This window comes from Zeus faber (genome assembly GCF_960531495.2).
Source record: "Zeus faber genome assembly, chromosome: 19".
NCBI lineage: Eukaryota > Metazoa > Chordata > Actinopteri > Zeiformes > Zeidae > Zeus > Zeus faber.
The window spans coordinates 14,480,395-14,503,952 of record NC_137206.1 but is presented as its reverse complement, the minus strand read 5'-3'; the positions used below and the strand labels follow the sequence as shown (position 1 = coordinate 14,503,952).

At 44.2% G+C, this 23,558-nt stretch overlaps 1 protein-coding gene across 5 annotated transcripts in view; it reads right to left on the bottom strand.

Moving 5' to 3' along the window:
* Nucleotides 1–3,924: 3,924 nt before the first annotated feature.
* relch (RAB11 binding and LisH domain, coiled-coil and HEAT repeat containing) overlaps nt 3,925–23,558 on the bottom strand; it is a 40,260-nt gene continuing 20,626 nt past the window's right edge. For 3 of the 5 annotated variants that reach the window (XM_080019825.1, XM_080019827.1, XM_080019829.1), the window contains 17 exons: nt 22,763–22,834; nt 22,341–22,481; nt 21,977–22,141; nt 20,285–20,432; nt 19,944–20,100; nt 19,731–19,854; nt 19,069–19,117; nt 18,614–18,693; nt 18,410–18,516; nt 18,190–18,289; nt 16,213–16,295; nt 14,004–14,067; nt 11,831–11,969; nt 11,610–11,726; nt 8,516–8,604; nt 7,682–7,752; nt 3,925–5,055 (listed from right to left, as the gene is read on the bottom strand). In XM_080019825.1, the coding sequence (XP_079875951.1) occupies nt 4,935–5,055; nt 7,682–7,752; nt 8,516–8,604; nt 11,610–11,726; nt 11,831–11,969; nt 14,004–14,067; nt 16,213–16,295; nt 18,190–18,289; nt 18,410–18,516; nt 18,614–18,693; nt 19,069–19,117; nt 19,731–19,854; nt 19,944–20,100; nt 20,285–20,432; nt 21,977–22,141; nt 22,341–22,481; nt 22,763–22,834 (1,827 nt within the window). In that variant the 3' untranslated portion in view covers nt 3,925–4,934. Of the gene's footprint in view, nt 5,056–7,681; nt 7,753–8,515; nt 8,605–11,609; nt 11,727–11,830; nt 11,970–14,003; nt 14,068–15,176; nt 15,260–16,212; nt 16,296–18,189; nt 18,290–18,409; nt 18,517–18,613; nt 18,694–19,068; nt 19,118–19,730; nt 19,855–19,943; nt 20,101–20,284; nt 20,433–21,976; nt 22,142–22,340; nt 22,482–22,762; nt 22,835–23,558 lie in introns of all 5 variants that reach the window. The other 2 variants (XM_080019826.1, XM_080019828.1) reach the window with 1 other exon arrangement.

The window sequence follows — 23,558 nt, the reverse complement described above, 5'->3', positions numbered from 1 at the left end:
ACAGACAGGGTTGGACAGACAGATAGATAGATAGACAGACAGACAGGGTTGGACTGACAGACAGGAAGAGAGAGAGACAAGGATGGACAGACAGACAAACAGACAGGGTTGGGAAGACAGACAGGCAGATAGACAGATAGACAGACAGACAGGCATGCTAGCTGGCAGGTAGGCAGATAGATATAGATAGATAGATAGATAGACAGACAGACAGACAGACAGACAGACAGGGTTGGACAGACAGACAGACGGACAGGGTTGAACAGACAGACAGGCAGATAGACAGGGTTGGACAGACAGACAGGCAGAGAGAGAGACAAGGATGGACAGACAGACAAACTAGCTGGCAGACAGGCAGACAGACAGACAGACAGACAGATAGATAGATAGATAGACAGATAGACGGATAGATAGACATAGATAGATAGATAGACAGATAGATAGACAGATAGATAGATAGACAGATAGATAGACAGATAGATAGATAGATAGATAGATAGATAGATAGATAGATAGATAGATAGATAGATAGATAGATAGATAGATGGATGGATGGATGGATGGATGGATAGATAGACAGACAGATAGATAGACAGAGAGATAGATAGATAGATAGATAGATAGATAGACAGATAGATAGATAGATAGATAGATAGATAGATAGATAGATAGATAGATGGATGGATGGATGGATGGATGGATAGATAGACAGACAGATAGATAGACAGAGAGATAGATAGATAGATAGACAGACAGATAGACAGATAGATGGACACAAAATATGGATGAAAAGACAATATATATTAAAATGAATAAATGAATATAACAAATATTATGTACATATAAATAAATATCACCCCAAACATCCACGTTTACAAGTCGCTCGAGCTGCAGCGCCAGGCATCGCATCCTGAGCTCGGAGTCAGTGGCTCATATCTCACGTTGCCATCATCAACGCGCCTCAACGCCCTCGCTGTCGCGGGCGATGCGGCCCCGGGCGAACTTCCTACGCCCACCTCCCCCACCAGTTCCTGGAGGGCTCCTCCGGCGGAGCCGCCATAAAGTAAAGGTTCCCATCGGGCAGAATTTGGGCTCCAGGAAATGACATTTCTCCAAATTCCCTGGAAAGGGAAGAGAGGGGGTGGTGGGGGGGGGGAGAACCCTGGCAGGATTTGCCTTTGCAAATTTGCATATCAGGTTGTGCTCGGCCAACATAAGGGGTGTGTTTGTGTGTGTGTGTGTGTGTGTGTGTGTGTGTGTGGGGGGGGGAGAAAATGTTCTCAGGATGACTGTTATGCAAATAGTCAGCTAATGGAATTGAGTCAATGGTGATGAAGTGATGGAGGTTGGAGCTCAGTGCGTGATGAGGGGGAGGAGGAGAGGTGGGTGTGGAAAGGAGGGAGCGTACGGTTGTCCTCAAATGTTCTGCTCCGCTCCGTCTCTTCGGTCAAAAACCTCCCGACGTGGGGCTTCTCTCGCATTCCCAGATATCGATTCACCCCCCCCCCCCCCCCCCTCAAAAAAAAAAAAAACCCCAAAAAACCCCGCTTCTCCTTTTTCATGCTACGATCCAGAAAAGAACAACAGATTTAAACAAGCACAAAAAAAAGAAAGGAGCCATAAGTGGCACTGACGACGGACGATGGACGGTCTCCGTCTCTCGCTCTCCTTCCCCTCGGAGGGCATGCTGGGAAATGGTTTCGGCGGCGAGAGCACATCTCAACACTGTCTTCGGCGCCCCCCCACGAGTGGAGACCGGGCCCGTCTCCACTCGCCGCCCCCCCCCCCCCCCCCCCGCCGGGCACGGCGCTCCCCGCCGCCCCGTCCGCGGGGGGCCGATGACGGAGGCGGAAGTGTGGAGGATCGCCCCGGCGATCCGGCGACTCGCTGATACATTCCCGCACGTCAAGTGCATGTAAACCCGTGCACCGCAAGCACACCTTTGATCACCGAACCGCGCACGCACGCACACACACACACACACACACACACACACACACAGGAAAAACAACATTAAAGGTCTTGCCACCATGTTCTGGCGGTTTTCGGACACCGATTTGTGATTTGGGTGACTCAACCCCCGGAGTCATTCCTCATGACTAAGAGCTCCCAGTGGGCGCCGTTTCTGTGCACGCATGCAAACACACAACCACACACACACACACACACACACACACCCACAGGCATTTGCACAAATGGACATAGATGCAATCACACACGTTTTCAAAAGTCAACATTCAGGAGATTTGGGCTGGCAGGGGAAGGAAGAAAACAGGCTGTCTTGATATATGCCATGCACAACTTGATGCAAATCACCCCCATGAGAGCTGCAAGGCGTTCACACACACACACACACACACACACTCCCAAAGTTTTCTAATCCTGAGGCGTATCCTATTAATTATTTGTTCACCTGCAGAGTTATCAGAGACGGTAGTTAAATATTACCCCGAATACGCAAATGACTTCGGTGAGTGTTGAACACACGCCATTATCATCCACTAAATTAGCAGCGACATTGAAAGGGCCGGAGCCGCTTCCCGCTCAATTTCTGCAGCGGTGGAACAAGTACTGGAAAACCACACTGCGCTGACAGCACAGATATCTCACTGAAACACAACTCAAACATGAAAACATGAAAGTCGCTTGAAAACATCAGCCGTAGCAGGTGCACCCAGGTGCGGCGGTATCACCGCTGGAGGCGGCCGCTGCTGTGGCCGTTGCTGTGGCCGTGGCTCCCCAGCGGGCCGGTTGTCTCTCCCTGGGACGCGCCTGTGCTTGTTCAGTGGCAACACCGCAGGGATGAAACTCAACACGGGCAGGGTTGCCAGGTCGCCATGACAAACCCAGCCACCCCACTTAGCCCCTTAACTAGTCGCCCAGTTCCGCAGGAAAACCGCAGAGCTGGCAACTCGGAACACGGGTTCGAGAGCGTTGCTTTACACTTTCGGGTAACAACGGCGTTCAGGGGAAATGTGTTGAACCGAAGTCAATTTTTTGGGGGGGGCTAAATGTAGCTGAGTAAAAGTCGACAGAAATGTAAAGTACGGATACTCCCAAAAAACACTGAAGTACAGTTTTTACTTTGTACTTTACACCAGTGTTTCTCAAATGGGGGTACTCATACCCCCTCATACTCATATGGGTACTTTGGGGTACTGCAGGGGGTATTCCAAAAAAAAAAAAAGGGGTGAAAAAATATTGGTCACATATGTTTAAAAAAAAATGCATAGTACACACAACAATAATTATGTTAATTTTATTTTTTCCCTCCCAATGCCAGTGAAGGGGGAACTTAGCTGAAAAAACATATTTCTTTCGAGGTAAAAAGGTTTGAGAACCACTGCATTTCTGTGGACTCCCACTGCGGGCCAAACCAGGTCCACTGAGATCTCAGTCCGCAGGAAATCTCACCACAGCACAATTGGAATGAGTGCATATCATTTATAGACGACACTGAAAACCCCTATTCGCCATTTGAGGTGGTCCTCAAATCTGAGGGTCAGACTTTCTCATATCTATGTCTTCACCGCGGAGGTGGAGGAATCCAACCGCCGCCCTGGAGCGCATACGTTGCGGGGAATGCCCCATCCTCTGGACTTTGGACCGCTGGGATAAGCGGGACAATCGACGACTTCAAAGCAGAGTCGTAACGTGGGGTAGAGACAGAGAGTGTGTGTGTGTGTCTGTGTGTGTGTGTGTGTGTGTGTGCGCGCCTTTCGATTTATCTTGGTTTTTACTGCCCTCAACACCTGCCAGCGGCGAGCCCTTACCTGCAAATAAAAAAATAGAATCCTTTCATCTTCATATTGTGAAAGAACACACGCGCACACACACACGCACACACACACACACACACACACACACACACCCCAATAATCAATCAAAAAAGTGGACAAAAAAGTGGAGACGGTTTTCTTTTTAAGTACACAACAGAATCGCCATAATTTATTCCACTCCATGACACCAATTTCAAATATACATCATATGAGCACTATCCTCTCAAGTTCAGTGTATGATACAGTTATTTACGGGTTTCTCTCTCGGAGCATATCCAAAATAAAAATCAAATCAGAATGAAAAAAAAAACAAATAGTTCAGGAATTCCGAAAAACAGATGACCCCATTCCCCCCTAACTTTATCATTATTACTTTTTTTTTTTAACAACTTAAAAAAAAAAAAAAAAAAAAAGTACGCAAATCAGAGACACTGCAACACAGAGAGCCAAGACGCAGACGTAGAGCGAGGGATTCCATATTAGTGTTCGCTTCAAATTGACATTGTCCAAAACATAACATGATGACAAAAATTATAATTAACAGAGATGATGTTCCTCTATATATAAGACTGACATAAAAAAAAAAAAAAAAAAAAAAATTTTCAACAATCATTAAGAGTGCAAAATTCTTTGGAGATTGGAATAAAGTATGTATTTTTTCATCCTTCCTTTATTAAGACATAAATAAGTTATAAAATACAAACTATCAAAACAGAGACAGACTTGGATGAAATAAAGGCAAGACAATGTTGTTGTTTTTTTTTGTTTTTTTATATATTCAAGTAGCATAAGCTCTCTCAGATCACCATCATCATCATCATCATCATCATCATCTCGGGGTTAAAACAGTCCAACACGACTCCACATGGAAACCGACGTGATTGCTTTTGAAGGGTCGGGACCCTGCTTGGGCGCCAGAACGGATGGCCGTTTAAATTTTTCGAGGTTAAATCCACTAGGAGCCAATGTTTTCTCCCCCCGGAGAAAAATGACGACGCCACACGAATTAACTACTGGTCTGAAAACAAGGATCCGCAGTTTGTCCCCGTTTTGCGACGTTTTGGATGCTCTCCCTTTTACCGCGTGGCCGCATCGGAGAGGAAGCGGAGGGCGGGTCCGATAAGACGGCAGAGGCTCGTGGGAAATGACGGAGGCTCACTTCTTCCTCTGGAAGACGTTGGCCAGCATGGCTCCGGACGTGGTCAGCTGACCCATCTTGCTCAGGAACTTGGTCTTGGCGTCCTCGCCCACCAGGCTGGACGCGATGGACACCGAGCTGCAGACGGAAAAAAGTAAAATTACAGCGTGAGGATTTATTTTCTTAAAAAAAGAGCAATAAGAAGCCAAGACGCTATTTGAGATTATGTCGGCGAGCAGTTCAAACTTTAGAGTGGGAAAAACGGTGTTTGCAGACTAAGCACCCCCACCCCCCGTATTAAAACGGTTTGGTTTCAGTTCCTCTTTTTTGGGAGTTAGCCGTAGCTCTTCACAAAGCAGCACTGTGCCAAGCTGCAGTTCTCAGATCTACAGTTTCACTGATAAAATATACAGAGATAAGCAATCCATAGCTTCTACATTAGTGTCAAATCTAATTAATAGCTGGGGGGAAAAAAAATAAAATATAAAAATCTATAAAAATAAATTATATATTTGTTTTATCATTTAAATTAGCATCTTTTATTTGAACTTAAATTTAATATTTTAATAGTTAATATTTTATAATATAAAGCGAGTTTATAAATGTTAATGGTACAATATGTAATTTCTGTTGCTCGGCGTCCCTCAATCAAATGAGGTGAAGCAGCGGTGGATCATGGGAGTTGTTGTCGTCACCCCTACATTTGCGCTTTACGAGGACAGCTTCGGCGAAGAGACGCACAACAAACGGCAATGATTAACCCTGCTCCATCAAACAATAGTTAGTAGAGTAATAGAAGAGCAACACAAACAAAAGCACAATGCAGTGGCCCGATAACGTGCGTTGTGTTCCCATCGTGTTGCCCCGGAACTTACAGCAGTGGAGGGGGTGAAGGGGATACGACGCCATGACAGGCGACCTAACGAAACGGGCCGTTACCTATATTAAAATTACATTTAAATTACAGATTTCTCTGGGTTTGAAAATTGTTGGAAACTCTTAAGATAAATGAAGTAACAACTCAACAAAATATATGACGTAGGGCTAGCTGTTTTAAGACATTTTAATGCGAAAAAGTTAAATATTGCACCTTGAAATACATTTAATTTGTTATACACTATTTTTCATGATATTATTGTTATTATAATATAATTAATGTACTTAAATTTGCTCAGATTTTGAGCTTGCAATCCATTTCCAAGCACTATTTTTGGACATTTTGGCTTCTATTGCACAACTACAGTCAAAGGGTAAGTGTGATTACGTCACTGCTCCGACCTGAAAACGTCATCGAGCTCCAAACACAAAAACATGAAAAGGGAACTCGATGCAGCAATGCCGAGTCATGTTGGCACCAGAGTGACAGCGCCGAGCATCCCAAACATCTCAAACCGGCACAGCTAAAAGGGAGATTAGCCACGGGCTAAATTTACATTATGCTGTTAAACTGACTAAAATGATTTGAAATTAGTGAAAGCAAATGAGCGAAGCAAGTGAAAGGTAATTAAGTGTAGTTAAAACCCGAATGTCCCAATTTATTTGATCTTAAAATAGAAACAATAGAAACATAAAAAAACCCCCAATAATAATGTTTTTTATTGTTATTTAATTGTGAAAATTAACACAGCTTCTTCCTCTGTGGGCTTGTACTATGTCTTTTCTTCTCTTTATATTTCATCATATTTTCATTTTTCTTCAATTGCATTTCTGCACAGCACGTTGTCACACTATGTATTAAAACCTGCTAGGCCAATCATTATTAAATACTTAACTACGACATATTTAAAAGTTACAACAATTGAATGAATGCTACTGTACATTGGCCTGAGCAGGAACAAGAAGCAATGTGGGCGGTGGGACTGGCTAATATTTGAATGTAGGAAGTAAAAGAAAAGAGTCCATGTTACCCAACCCGTAAAAAAAAAAAAAAAAAAAAACGTATTTAAAAAGACAAAATCTATGAGACACGCTATTAGTCAGAGGACTTAAAAAGAGGCTGAAGCTGGAGCCGTAAGACCAACCTCAGAGTTCAACTGAAGGCGCACGCACGCACGCACGCACGCACGCACGCACGCACGCACGCACGCACGCACGCACGCACGCACGCACACACACACACACACACACAGTCTTTTAATGAAGGAGAAACACGTGTTCCCTAGATGGAGAAGTCTCCTTTACAGAGAAGAGCCACATTACAGCTGCCAAAACCACCTCCTCTCTCATTTTCGCTCCACTCTCTCCATCCCTCCCTCCCTCCTTACTGCCAACCAACCCTCTTTTTTTTTTTCTTCTCTCCCTCTCATTTACCCTCTCCCTCCCTCTCTATCTCTCTCTCTCTGAAGATAGCCACAGAGCAGGTGTGGTCGGGAGGGCAAATACTCTCTCCTACTTCTTTCCCTTCCCTCCATCCTCCTCACCTCCTTTCGTTCACTAGAAAAGGAGCAGGAGCTCAGGTCGCTGCCGTGTTTGGCTTTTTCAAGTGCTTCCAGCCAGTGCTTCAGTAACTGGCTTGACACGTAGAGTTGGGAGGAGGATGGAAAAGTTGTATTGAAACCGTTGATAAATGTTGAAAAGTTGTAATGAAATTATTGAAAAGCTGTAAAGAAAGTATTGAAAACTTGAACTGAAATATTTAAAAGGTATTAAAAACTTGCGTTAAAACGATTTAAGTATTGAGGCTATTAAAAGTTGTATTGAAACTATTGAAAAGTGAAGGCGATTAGATTTTGTCATTTCATATAAACACCCCAGTTGTTCTCACCCTTGTGCGTCGCCGATGCCTCGGTTTTCGATCTTGTTCTCACACTCTTTGATCATGGAGCTCAGGATGACCTGTGAACGACAAAACGGTGAAATTTTGCTTTTGGAAAGATCTTTTGTCTAAAAAATAAAAAATAAATAAAAATACAAATACAACATATAGTATAGGCATGCTGAAAATTTTAAATTCAACTTTTTTTTCCCCCACCACAGAATCTACACTTTTAGTGGATGACTGTTTGCGGTATTTTACTGGTACAGAAAGTAAAAAACATGAATCTTATATCCCCAAACATGGTTCAACTCCAAATAAGAGGCTTCAACTGTTATACTCCTGAAATGTTGTCAGTAAATATTGCTCCTGGAGACGCTGACAAAACACCAGACAAGAGTGCAGTATGTGAGTGTATTTTACCATTTTTATCAGTAAAAGCCCTCTGTTTTGAAAAGCGGCTGTTATTATTGGCATTGTTGTTATTATAATTATTATTATTATTTTAACCAGCCATAGTTAAGGGTTACGACTTGGGACACTGGACTTGAAAGCATCAGATGTCTGCACTGCCTGGATGTGCAGACGAGAAACGGAAATACAGGAAACAAAGGAATCAGCTGAGTTTTAGTCGCCGAGGGTGGGAAACTGTCTCATGTGGAAATGGATCTTGTGAGATTGCCGCACACAAATAGATATAGAAAATAGAAATAGACACGCATGAGTGTGTACATGAAAAGAGTGCGTGTGCAGATTAGCGTGGTGAATGAAAGAAATTGACCCAGACTGTCTGAGAGATAGCATTTTTCCACACAGTGTGTGTGTGTGTGTGTGTGCACTCACCTCGTGCTCAGGGGACAGCTGCTCCATGTCCGCCCGAAGACACCTGAGGCCGGGCAGGAAGTGGTTCACCATCAGCTCCTCAGAAATGACTGAGCACAGCAGGTTAAGGAACCAAGTATACGAAAACAAAAAAACGTGTAGAGCTTAATCTGCCGTCTGGTAGGACCACTTAGTGTGTCACTGGCTCCATTGGGGGGAAAAAAGCAAAACAGGCAACCCGGGGCTACCGGGAGCCTTAATTCACTTAATTGCACTGTGTTAACAGAATAGTATTCATCATCATCATCATCTCAAATCTTCACACGTAAACGCCGTACTAAGTGAACTTCAAGTAAACGGCGATTGATATAAATTAATATATACTCCAACTTTCATCCCACACCCTTGCACTCTCTTCCAAGAAATGTTATTTATTTTTATTGACAAAAAGCATAAGGTTGATGAGAATGAATCAATTGGTAATTCATGAAAAAGGCAGGCAAAATAAAACAGCTGAAAAGCACATTATTTATTTTGTCAGCTGAAATATCGCTTAATGCAGCTTAAAACCCCCCCCCCCCAAAAAAAACCAACACATTTTGATGCACAGTTCGACATAACTAATTCGTTCGACTAATGGAAAGCCATTCAAGGTCATTCCCAAATTGAAGATCACAGAACAGGGACAGGGCGGGGCGTGTCTTTACTTTCATCTAGCCCAGTGACATTCAAACTGAGCGGTGCATTTTCTCACGCCCCTCGTGCAGTTCCTCCGCGGCCCTCTTTGGGTAAGTAGTTCAGGTACCTAGAGGACCTGGTGAGAACCCTGTCTCCATGAGACTAACCTAAAATAAAAGTTAAATAAAATAAATAGCAATAAAAGAAGGGCGGATGTTAGCCATCCCACAACAACATGGCTGACTTCAGGAAGTCATCTAGCACCAATCAACTTTCCTTTCGTCTCCTGCTATGCGGCAAGCCCCAGCCATCTGGGACCAAAGTGGCAAAAAAAACCCAAAAAACATGGCAGCCTCGGGACTACTGTACACGGGTTGCGCGACTCTGGCGGCCGGTTAATCCGCACGTGCGTATTTTTAGGGCTTTCAGGGCCCGTCGCACTGATTAGACGTGCAGTGGGAGGTAGAGCCGCTGCCTCCTGGACGCCGAAATCACAGCCTGACAAAGAGCCACAGGACGCGACCGCAGAGCAGCTGTCTGCGCTGTGTTTGGACTGTGTGTGAGAAAGAGGGATGGAGGGAGAGAGAGAGAGAGAGAGAGAGAGTGACAGATTAAAGAGACCGTGTGTGTGCGCGAGTTGGACTTTTCTTTTTTTGCTTGTTTGAAAAATATATATTAAGAGAGAAAAAATGATAGAATGAATCACAAACGAAGAGGTGGTGGAGATACAGATGTGAGAGGTAGAGAGAGAAATGCGAGAACAGAGTGACAAGTAATGAAATGAAGAAGTAGTAAAGATACAGATACAGAGAGAGCGATGAACGATAGAATGAAGTACGCTGGTGATAAACGGATGAGGTAGAGAGAGAGAGAGAGAGAAAGTGCACACGTGTATATGAACAGACTTCTGACCAGTGCTGGGAACTGAGACCGAGGACAGAGTGTGTATCCCACCCTCCTCCTCCTCCTCCTCCTCCGCTAAACCAACCCTGTTATTACCTCTAGCCCCGAAATGGAGTCAGCCTATTTTCCCTTTCTCCCTCTGCCAGCTGGATATGCAGGCATTGGCAACACACACACACACACACACACACACACACACACACACACACACACACACACACACACACACACACACACACACACACACACACACACACACACACACACACACACACACACACTTTCACCGCTGACCTTTTAAACTCCTCTGACCAGCGTAACAGGTTGGTTGACCCAAAAGACGGTTATCCTTGAAATTTTTTAAATAAATATAATTATCTGGGGTGACTCAGTGCAGACCTGGCCGGCCTCAAAACAGACTTTTAGTAAATCCTTTTGGAAACGCATTGTTTCAGTCGACCCAAGAAGGAGCTGGACTCTGGGAACGGCGGGGTGGGGTGGACCCTGGAGTGGTATCATTTATCAAAAAATAAATAAATAAATGCTACTACACAAATCTATTTGTTCCCCCGAAGACAAATATGTACATTACAAATCCCACAATAACTCACGATTCTCTACCTTCTAAAATGTTTCGGCATTAGTCCACAAAAGCCACCCTGCTCCCCCTGCCGACCACAGAAACCCAAATATGTATATTTTTTAATCCAACAAAGAAAAGATCTCCAGAGCATTTACACGGGGACCGGATATCACCTTGACCAGCTAAAACGTTGACCAGCTAAAACGTTATTCGGGGAGTAGGCGAAATAATTGTTAACAAAGAGTAAAACCAGGTTTCTTTGATTCATTTCTTGCACTGCAGTGTAACATTTATACATTCTATGTGTTTTAATTGATTTACTTTATACATTCTATGTGTTTTAATTGATTTACTTTATACATTCTATGTGTTTTAATTGATTTACTTTATACATTCTATGTGTTTAATTAATTAACTTTATACATTCTATGTGTTTAATTGTTTTACATTACACATTCTATGTCCATTTAGAATGTGTTCCTTTCTTTTGATCTTAATATAAAGCATTTTGAATTGTGTTGTTGTGGTAATGTGCAATATAAAAAAGCTTGCCTTAAAAACGTCAAAACAAGTCACAAAGCAAGTGTTAGGTTTCTTCATCTAAATAATATAAAGTAATATAATAAGAACGCGAAGGTCCATGTTTTATTTCATGCTTTTAGAAATAAACACTATAAACACTCTGCTCACAAGCTTTCGTTAAAAATAAATGTAATTTATATGTTCTACTTTTCTATGATATTGCTCTTTTAGATTTTGTGGGTGTTAAATCGATAACTAAAAAATATTAACAAAACAAATTAATTTATGATGATTCAATTATTTAATCATCATAATAAAAAAAAAAAAATTATTATATACTTTTATTTAACTTATTTAATTTACTTACAATACATAACCTATATAAATATTCTAGTTCCGCGCCACATCAGTTACCCTGTGGAAGGATACAGCAGCAGGAGAGTGCACTGTAGGCCTCAAACAGCTGCGTGGCGATGTCGATCCTCTTGCTCTCCGACGCCTGGTTGTTGTTAGCCAGTGCTAGCTTGTGGAGGTGAGGCAGCACGACTGGAGCAGGATGATCAAGCGGTTGATCAAGCTATTTTTGGGGGGGTGAATGTGTGTGTGTGTGTGTGTGTGTGTGTGTGTGTGTGTGTGTGACTGAGTCTCACATTCGTCTCTGAAGCGCGGCTCTGTGTTGGGTCCGACCCGCCCGAAGGTCCGGATGATCTCCATGTGCAGTGAGTGCTGGTCCTGGTACTGGGGGTCCTCCAGGAAGGATGCCAGCTGCATTTTCACACGCTCCAGCAGCTGCACACGCACACGTACACACACAGATTTAAAAGATAAAAACATATTTATAAATACAGCGATCAGCCACAACATTTAAACCACTGAGAGGTGGAGTGAATAACATTGCTCATCTTGTTCCAATGGCACCTGTCAAGGGGTGGAATATATTAGGCAGCAAGTGAACAGTCAGTTCTTGAAGTTGATCTGAGTGACCTTGACAAGGGCCAAACTGTGATGGCTAGACGACTGGGTCAGAGCAGCTCCAAAACAACAGGTCTTGTGGGGTGTTCCCAGTATGCAGTGGTTAGTACCTACCAAAAGTGGTCCAAGGAAGGACAACCGGGGAACCACTCTTCACAATGATCCCGCAGAAGAGCTACTTAGGCACAAATTGCTGAAAGAGTGAATGCTGCTATGATAGAAAGGTGTCAGAGCACATGGTGCATCACAGCTTGATGTGTGTGGGGCTGTGTAGCCACAGGCCGGTCAGAGTGCCCATGTTGACCCCTGTCAACCGCTGAAAGCACCTACAGTGGGAATGTGAGAGTAAAAATGTTTTGTTTTTGTTTTTTACATCATGTGGATGGCCAGGTGCAATACAGGTGAACTGCAGCTTAAGAAAACACAAGCAAATGACAAAAAACACAACCACACGAACAGAAAACACAAATCCATTAACATATAACACAAGGAAAGACCACATTACGGAAGTGAGTCACACCGGACTGATTTATCTGCAATAGAATATACTCAACTCAATTATTTAGTGTCTGAAATTATATATAAGAATTTATACAGGTAACAAACTGGAGCCAAACTACCACAGACCTCTCGCAAGACCACCGCGTCCAAATCTTCCGCCTATTTGCCCCATGCAATTAATATAGAAAAAATAACTTTTATATCAATCCACAGTTTTTATTCAAGCTATTTAAGTGCGATGTTCAAGAGAAAACAGCTTCTAATGGCTCCGTGATAGCGTGAAGTTCCCAAACGATTGAAATCTTTTGGGTGAAGGAGCTGAACTGAATCACTCCCTGAAATGATCTGTTCATCAGTCAGTTCAGTTGAGAGCGAGTGCGTCCTGCTTTGCACCCAAAAGATTTGAATCGTTCGCGAACTTCACCGCACTCATCACGGAGCGGGCAGAAGCTGTTTTCCCTGGAACGTCGCACGTAAATAAAAACTGTATTGATATAAGAGTTGTTTTTTATATTTATTAATTGCACAGAGGAAGCAGACGGAAGATAATTACGGACATAAAATAATTAAGTTGAATATATTTTATTGCAGATAAATCAGTGCAGTCCGGCGTGGCTCACTTCCATAATACGGTTTTGTGTTTGTTTTTCCTGTAAATGCGGTTGTTTTTTTTTTGTTTTTTTTCAAAATTTGCCAGTATTCGTCAATTTGCATATGTTTTCTTAAGTTGCAGTGCATTGAGCTCTCAGGGCCACCATACACCAGGATGCACTATGGGAGGGAGGCAAGCAGTGGGGCGGCAGTGTGATCCTCTGGGCGATGTTCTGTTGGGAAACCTTGGGTCCTGGTATTCAGGTGGATGTTACTTTGCCACATACCACCTACCTAAACATTGTTGCAGAGCAAGTACACAACTTCATTGCAACGGTATTGCCCGATGGCAGCGGGCTCTTTGCAGGATACGTCTTGCCACACCGCAGAAGTTTTTCAGGAATGGTTCGAGGAACATAACAAAGAGTTCAAGGTGTTGACATGGCCTCCAACTTCACCATATCTAAATCCGATGGAGCATCTGTGGGATGTGCTGGAACAACAAGCTGGAACAACTTCCAGGAATTAAAGGATCTGCTGCTTACGTCTTGGTGCCAGATACCACAGGACACCTTCAGAGGTCTTGTGGAGTCCATGCCTCCACGGGTCAGAGCTGTTTTGGCGGCACAGGGGGAGCTACACAATATTAGCGTTATTAGTGGTGGTTTTAATGTTGTGGCTGATCGGTGTATGTGACCAAAGACAAAACTTTTACTTTTTATCTCTGAATGATAGGCCTAACAGGTGGAGAATCCCCACCTCTTTTTGGGTGACAGTCTCCATGATGGTTCCGAAGGCAGGAATGGTGGATATCCTCACGGAGCTGGAGACCACAACACAACAACAACAACAACATAATTCTGTCAATGACAGTCCAACAGCCACAAAGCGCAGAGAAACAACAACCCGGGTTCCAATGCCCAATCTTCTACGTTCTACCTTCTGTGCATAAAATAAAGTAAATGAATAAATAAAATAAAACTGCATCTTTCGCCAAGTGTGGATCAACTGGAGCCGTAGTTTAACTGTAACTCTTTTCTCTGGCGAGCAGGGATATTGTGTTGTTATTTCTGAATCCGCCGCTCCGAGCAACAGTGTCACAATGAAACATCACATCTTAAATACTTTTACTGTGTTAAAAGGCAGTGTGAGATAATCATTCCATTGTGAGTATGTGCCAGGAAGTAAAAGATATGACGGACGATGAGATGGGATGAGATCGAGACCACACACACACACACACACACACACACACACACACACACACACACACACACACACACACACACACACACACACACACACACACACACACACACACACACACACACACACACACACACACACACACACAAACACACACACACACACACACTGTATTTTATAGAGTACAGCTGGAGCTGTGTCATCTGGTCATTTGGATTTTGGATTATTTGGATTTGAAAGTATGTGGTGCAGCTTTCTGGTGTGTGTTTTACCTCATGAGGGTTTTCCCCTTTTAGTGTCTCACTGTGTCTATCAATTTATCTGAATCGGAGACGGCTGCTGGCGCTATCGGAACACCAAGGCCTCATCTCGTCTCCTGTCCTCCATTAACCCACTCGATGTCAATATATCAAGGCTTTAAAAGTGGATGGGAATCAGATTATTTCTGGGGAAATTTAAATGACCCTTACCGTAGCAATCTGATGACGATAACAAATTTAAAAGACGTGCAGTCAATTCCGGTCAATTGGTAGAAGGAGGAAAAATACAAGAAAAGGCGGAGACAAGACGCTTGACACCGTTATCGACACATGCAGGGAGGACGCCGGGAGGGTGGGGGTGATCGGCAATCTCTCTTACAATGGAATTTCACGTGTGCTTTTTGTAAAAATTCTGCCGTTTTATATCTGAGGATGCTTTTTTGGGAGAGACGTGGGTGGAACTCACAATTCGGGCCCGCTGCACAGCGTTATGAGGGCCGGGGCCGCCCGGCGATCTACTAACGCTTCGCTCATGCCTCGGAGAATCAACTGTAAACCCATCACACGAGGAAGGGAGAGAGAGAGAGAGAGCGAGAGAGAGAGAGAGAGAGAGAGAGAGAGAGCGAGAGAGAGAGAGAGAGAGAGAGAGAGAGAGAACAGGGTCCATGGGTGGAGGGAAGAGTCAATGACGGGGCCGGAAAGGGGTAGATGTGGAGGGAGAGAGAGAGTAACAGAGAGAGAAAGAGCGAGAAAGAAAGAGAGAGAGAGAAAGAAAGAGGGAGAGAGAGAGAGAGAGAGAGAGAGAGAGAGAGAGAGAGGGAGCAAGAACAGGCTCCATGGGTGGAGGGAAGAGTCAATGACAGAGCCGGAAAGGGGGAGATGTGGAAAATGGATTAAAATAGCAGGGAAGGGAGGGATGGAGAAGAAAGATGGAGGGGAGGGAAGAGGTGTCAGAGTGTGAAAAGAGACAGAAAGAAAGAAAAGAAGGACAAGAAATTGGGAGGAAGTGTGGGGGGGGGGGGGGGGTAAGAAAAGAAAGACGGTGTGGCAGAAGAAGGAGGCAAAGGACAGGTTGAAGACCGATCAACCAGTCTTGATACGGTTGGTCAGAAGGAGTGGTGTGGAGAGGATGGATGGGGTGGTGGGAGGTCAGGGGTCAAAGGTCACAGGGAGATCGGTCAGACGGACTCACAGATGAGCATGCTGGGAGTGAGACACACAAGACGAGACAACGTGAGACGTCAAAACAAGATGAGCACGGACTGGTGGTTAGTGCTGCTGCGGATGATAGGCGACCGGGGTGAGCGCTGATTATTGTGTGTGTCTGTGTGTGTGTGTGTGTGTGTGTTTGTGTGTTTGTTTGCGCGCGTGCAAAGGTGCACGTGGCGGCGGCAGAGAGAAGGGGGGGTAGAGAGACGCGGCGCGCTGTTGTTAAATTTTTTTATTTCTTTTTTTTTTTTTTATTAAAATTTTTTTTTTTTTTTTTGGTGGTTTCCACTTACATTTCGGGGTCGGAGGACAGAGTGATGAGAGCGGGCACCACTCTCTGAGCGACCAGCGTCTCATTCACCCCCTTCACCAGCAGCTGAGCGGATTGGACAGAGCCATCCGTGATGTCACAGGGGTGGGCGGGGCATTGGGGCAAGAGCGAGCGACACCGCCGAGAGATAAAAATAAAATAAAGAAATAAAATAAAATAAAAAAACAGAGAGAGAGAGAGTGAGAGAGAGAGAGAGGGGGGGGAAAAAAACAGACACAAGAAAACAGAAAAAGGGGAGGGGGAGAAGGATCAACACAAACAAAAAGAAGATAGGAAGAGAGTGGTAAACAATGACAAACTGTAGCTGCGAGGCACGGTATGGCAACTGCACACGACGAGCAGGGGGTGCACGCACACAGACTTACGTTTAAATATATACAATCACACACACACACACACACACACACACACACACACACACACACACACACACACACACACACACACACACACACACACACACACACACACACACACACACACACACACACACACACACACACACACACACACACAGCAAATAATGGTAATAAAGCTAACGGCCCACAGACCCCAAGTGAGATTTCTTTGGAATCGGACTCGGGATCCTGTGGCCAGGGGTCCCCATTTTCGAACCCATAGTTCTGATAATGGTGGACTATACGACTATGGGATGGTGAAGGGGTGTGTCAGGAAGGGGGGGGGGGGTCTGCTTCACAATGAAGGGAAGTAGGGGAAAATGAGCTCAGCCTACCACTCCTCCTCACCCCCCCCTCACCAGTTCAGTTCGTTCAACAAGGGCCTGGTTCCATTTCTATACCCAGATGTCAACACCTCCATTTAAAATAACATGATCCAATGTTCAATATCTGATCTACGGATCTGGGACGCTGGTCTCCAGATGAGGATAAGGGCCAGTAAGAGAAATAATATATATTGTGTATATATTATGTATTCAAGAATGAAATCGAAATTGCGAGATCAAAATATGTTCGTAGTTTATTTTGAGAATAAAGACAACATTTAGAGAATAAAGCAGACATTATATATATCTATATTTAGGATGCAACGTCAAAAAGGAAAAAAGTTTAATAAACATTTTGGGGAAAATATATATTAAAAAATAATAACCCAAACAATATTGGACGAACATAACAAGAAGGTATCCTAGTCTGACCTGTCAAAAATGCTACTTTTTTCTTGTAATTAAGATTTGACCTCACAGTATCGTTAATTCATCTTTAATCAAAAACAATCTCCAAGTAAAAAAGTAAAAAGCCATTATTTAGGGCCCTAAAATTGGATTTTACAGGGAATATGTATATAAACCAAGTGGAATTACAGCCTATACTATTGATGGAAGCTGGAGGCTAATTATAATGCCACTGTAATAACAATCTGGTGATAGAGCTGGAACCAGGGCACTGAAAAGGGAGATTTAATTTAATTTCAACCATTTAAACACAAAAAAAGCTCATCCTTATACAGATGTTAAAAAGCAGCAATAGCAGGCAAAGCTAGCGTACAGAAAGGCAAAAAAAGGTTTCATAAACAGAGAGTTACAGTATATATGTATACAATTTGGCAAAAAAATGAATTTTATATAATTGTTTACAGTTAATTAATTTGATTACTGTTAATAACTGGTAATAAATTAGAGTGTACATTGGCAGATGATTGGCACATCTTTGCTTTTCTCTAAAATAAATAATAAAGATGTATAGTAAATATAAAAAAAAAAATAGCCTTCTCAACTTTGATTAAAATAAACCTATCACGGTTGATTATTCAGTGAAAAAGTAATCTCAAGGTAGAGTCACTCAACAAGATGTAGGTGCATCAACGATGCAAACTACAATATATCGACTGTGGCTTTTTCTGGGCTACAGATTTGCTATAAATAAGTGTGATTGTGTGTGTGTGTGTGTGTGTGTGTGTGTGTGTGTGTGTCTGGCTGTACCTCAAACATGCGTGCGGCAGTGCATCGGACCAGTGCAGAGGTGTGGACCACGCCATACCACAGCACGGTCAGCAGCAGCTCATGATACACCGGGTTCGCCCTTAAAGAGAAAGAGATGCACCGAAACGTTGGAACCCTGGACCTCGCAAGCTGCTATGAAACCACTTTGAATATTGAGTGCAGGTATTCATTTTCTACCGGCCGCGTGTGTTCTCCTCACCCCAGCTCGACGAAGGAGGCCTTCAGGCTGTCTAGGGGTGCATGGCACAGGGACAGGGTGGTCATGACGTCCTCCAGGAAACCCACCAGCAGCTTGCGATCCTCCTCCTGGACACACGCACCGTGACGTTAGCCGCCACCATGGGACAAATGACGTCAAATTATGGAATTACTTGTCGTTTACTGTTGTTTATTATGTAGTTACCTGATTATAACACGTCAGTACTCCAGTAGCATAGATAGGGACTGTGGCCTTGGTGAGAATATCGTTTCCTTCCGAAGCATCTGAGAGAAGAGGAAAACAAGTTCAAATTTCTATGTATAGCGCTCTGATTTTGAGAACCTTTTGAGTTATGCTCTCGGAAATTGGATTTGCTAAATGAAAGCGGTAATTGTAAAAATACAGTGTGATCTAAATTTGCACAATGACCAAAGTCACGTCGCGGCGATTAGGACGTGGACTTGGGTGTGTGTTCCGGACGACGTTTCCGAAACGGCCGCAATTACCAGAGCTGTAATCCCTTGGCAGCAGCCCGAGACCAAACGCCTCCCGGAGAAACATGCCAGGAATGAAACAAGGAACACCCAAAAACCGACTCCAAATAGCTTGTTGACAACAACACTCTCCACTGTGTCGTTTGTGCGTTTGTGTGCACTTACCAATATTCTCCTCAGAAAGTCGGAGAATCTCCTGAAACTGCGGTTTGACCTGAAAGAGTGCGAGAGGCTGTATATAAGGAAACAACCAGCAACCTTGGAACTATGCGTGGAGCACTGATGCTACTTCAGTTCATTGTGTATCATTAGTCCTCCCATCCTCAGCGTGTTTAGTCTTTCATATTACCATTGCTGATAACGCAGCCGCTATAAACATAACTGTGGTAAAAAATAAAACAATCACACCACTGGGCACAAGCATAAGAAGCACATAACAAAAATAAACTCACACAAGCGCTGGGCTATATTGACAAATCAAATACAGCTATGTTTTTTTTTTTTTTTTTTCAACTTATACCTCAATAGAGATAACTTAACAATATTTTCAGGGATGACTACCGTTGCTTTCATACGATATTTACGCACAATAACTGTCTGAGAAACAATCATTAGTGATGTGAATATTGGAGGCACTTAGATTATAACAGTCTATGACTTCACTGTAGTGCAGTCTTGAAGACGACATTTAACTATATCATGATATTACCGAGTCCCAGTGGATATCTAGTTTCATCACGCCATATCTCTATATTGTCTGGCCCTGACAGACACACACACTGGACGATATTAGAATTTAAGGGCGACGTGCGACCTCAGTGCTCTACCTTAGTGTTGGTGAAGATCTTTCCGAAGGTGCGGCAGAACCTCCAGAAGAAGCGGGAGAACTCGTGGACGCAGGTCGACGAGGTCACGTTGATGCGACCCACGATCTCGATGAGCTTGGGGAGGCTGCGGATAGAGCAGACGCACCGGGATCGGCATGCGAGCGTGCAAGTTAGAAGCCCTGTCGGGTGCGTCTCAACTGGTCTGCCACTCACAGCTGGTTGACCACCCAGAGCAGGCTCTCCCAGCCCGTGGTTCCCTCGTGCTCCAGCTGGTGGTCGTACAGCAGCAGCAGGACGCTCAGCATCTCCCGGCTGCCCACGATGGTGGCCACGTCCTGCAGGGGCGAGGCCGGCCGGGGGAACCGCGTCACTGGAAGATGGAGAATAATTATTGAAAGAATCACAGGAGGCGATTTTGTTAATAATCAAACTCAAACTTTTGTTGATAAAGAGGTTTATCGTTCATTGTACAGTATAATGCAAATTTCGTTTCAAGACTCCATATGGCTCAGATGGTCTCTACGTGTCTAGTCTGAGTCCATATGTATTATTACCCTCTATAGCGGGTACGTCGCCGTGCAGTTTGGCTCTGGCACTGAACGGAGCGTTCTGCAGCACCACAGAGAACAGCGGGGGGGTGAGGGACTGCAGCGCCGACAGGAACATGTGCAGCTTGTGCTCGTCCAGGCCATGTTCCCCCTGCTGCAGCCGAGGAGTGGGAAATGGGGAGAAAGGAGGGGATGAGATAGCGGATGAAAATAAACTGCAGTTCAGCCTTTGTAGTCAGGGATTCCCCGAGTTGATCGACCTCCCTCCCTCTCTAAATAAACACTGTGACTGACACAGTGTCACACTGGGAGAATGAGGTCTCTCCCCACTCTCCCGACTGAATCGCGAGGCAGATTTCGGTGCCATGCCCGTGCTGCCGATTGAAATCGCCCCTCCGGTGTTTTGTTACCGCCACACGCGCCTTCACTAACATTATGGTTTGGAGCGCGCCACTTTAAATCCTCTGTATTCCTGTGTATGACGCGCCGCCGCTTTCTTCTCCCGTACGACTCGAGCCAAACAGCAGCGGTGCTCGTCATTGTCACATTATGGTCAAAGTTTTCGCTATACAGTAGATAATGTCCAGCTCATACAAACTGTCAGTTATTTGTTAACATTTAATATGTTAAAAGTATATGAAGGACAAATGGATTTAGTTCATAAAAAAAAAAATCGCCCCGGATCTATTTATGTCATTCCTATCATGCATTAAAGCCCTCGAAAATAATATGATATATCGTTGTTCAAAAACGCAAGTACGTTTTGGGTCCTCTCTGTGTCCCCTGAGGGAGCGATCGGGGTCAATCGGGGGTCGCGATCGGAGTCCATTTTCTCACTCTCCATTTGTGATGGAGACATTGGAGAGTGAGTTTATTTCCTCTAAATAAAGCAAATAAAAACATTGTGATTTTATTTTACTGAATTTCTTTATTGAACAAAATTAAAAACCACCGTGGGTAATGGGGACACTCAGCATCACACTTTTAGTGCGTTTTTATTGTAGATGTATTTATTTATTTTATTTTCCGACGTTTACGTGAAACAAAAAAATTTCCGCCGTGGCGACCCCTGACGGGAGCAGCCGAAAGAGGAAGAAGACGACGACATGAAACAAAAAAATCCCCGCGTCCGAGAGTCCCGGGACGGTGCTCATGTCTCCCACAAGCCTGGAGCACGGCAACCAAAGTTTTTCAATTAGGCCTTGTAGATCTAATATGATTGAAGATTCAGCAACTGGATTGGAAGAGATTTTGACGGAATGACAAGGTGAAATCAGTGAAATACAACGCATTTGAGGATGGAAGCCATGCTCAAACCCCATTGGCTCACAGGACTCGGGGCCTCAGGAGGGTGGGTTCTCCCATAAAAAAATGGCATGTTTTGGAATAAGAGGGTTATAGAGGCATGTTACAATGGCCAGTGGTGTTTTCAGCAACAAACGTCAAAGAAATGTTTTGGGGACCTCAGAGACTATATATTAACTTGTGTAAAAAAGAGGCATAATATGTAGGTCCCCTTAGCATTTCAGACATCACATTGTGAAATTTTTTTTTGATGATATTTAACAATATTATTCCATCTTTTCTGGCATCTTTCCTGGGAGGGCTGTATGGGTGTGAATGGAGGAGGACAATAAACTAAGTGTATGTAAAACTAGGAAATTTGTCTCGCGTTGCTGCATTACAAACAACACACACCATGAGCAGCTTCTCGATGCGTGCCAGCAGGGAGGGGATGAGGACGGTGTGCAGGGTGCCTAGCTCCGTGGTCCAGGCTGCGAAGGCGGGAATGAAGACCTGGTGGATGGCACTGACCACCCTCTCTGACGGATCCCCCAGAGACAACAGCATTAGCTCCACACCCTGCGCACACGCACACACACACACACACACACACACACACACACACAGTTGGCTGTTGCAGATATGTACATATATCACATCTATTATGCGATATCTGAAACAGTGTCATAAATAACACAGAAGCACGTTTCCAGAGCACATTTTTAATTAAACGCCTCCACCCACCCACACACACACACACACACAAACAAACACACACCTGGGAATACTTGTCGGGGTCATCTATGTAGCCCATGATGATGCCCAGGCTCTTGACTACGGCCTCCCTGACCATGTCGGCCTTGTCCTCGGCCAGCATCTGCTGCAGCATGGACAGCACCAGAGAGCTGCGGATCTCTTTCTGCACAGACAACAGAAGAAACATGTACACAGTGTTATATCCATTTCTATATCACTGTTTCTGCATTTTAGTCCTCGTTGTCCGATCTGTAGATGCGATAATTCTGCCTTGTAAATGAATTAACGGCAAAGTTTAACTATTCATTATTTCACTGGGGACAACATGCTACCTCTTGAAGGACCCAGATTGAGAACCAACGGTTTGGACTATTGATGAAGTTGTGTATTACTAATCATGTACATTTCCCACGCAAGAAAATAAAAAGATACGGAGCTTCTTACAGGCAAGTACGGTGCTAAGGCGCCACATGATTCCGCCACCAGCAGCCTCCTCTCTGGATACTTGTGGTTAATCTGCAGAGGGACGGGGAAAAGGGGGGGTGGGGGCACAAGCAATGTCGGTGAGGACGGGAAAGGGGAAGGAGGGATGGTGGGCAAACAAAAGAGAAAGGGGCGAGGAGATGGAGAGAAAAGAGGGCAGCCACAACTCGGGCGCAATCAACACTGTGACCCTGTGAAAACGGCTATTTGTCTTTTCTGGGCAGGAGATCTCCCAGACACCAGACCACAGGCTGCTCCCGTTGCCATGGCAGAAGATGTTGTTTACCATAAATGCGTTACATAAGGTGACGCAGGTGGCACGAAACAAAGGAAACATAATGGTATCTAATTGAAGTCAGGGACACGGTGAAGTTTCCAGAATCAGAACGTGTTAAAAATTATATCCATTGCAGATTCAGTTCTGCTTATTAAACAATATATGTTTGGGTTGCAAGAGTGGACATATTGTGTGCGTGCTGCAAAAACAACCATATTGTTTACTGTTATTTCCAAATCAAATCTAGGTCAGAGACGTGGTGGAAACAACAGGAACAGCTTGATTCAACACACACACACACACACACACACACACACACACACACACACACACACACACACACACACACACACACACACACACACACACACACACACACACACACACACACACACACACACACACACACACACACACACGGGTGAGGACATTAAAATTGTTGCGTAAAACACATTCGATGAAGGAATAAATGTCTGGGCA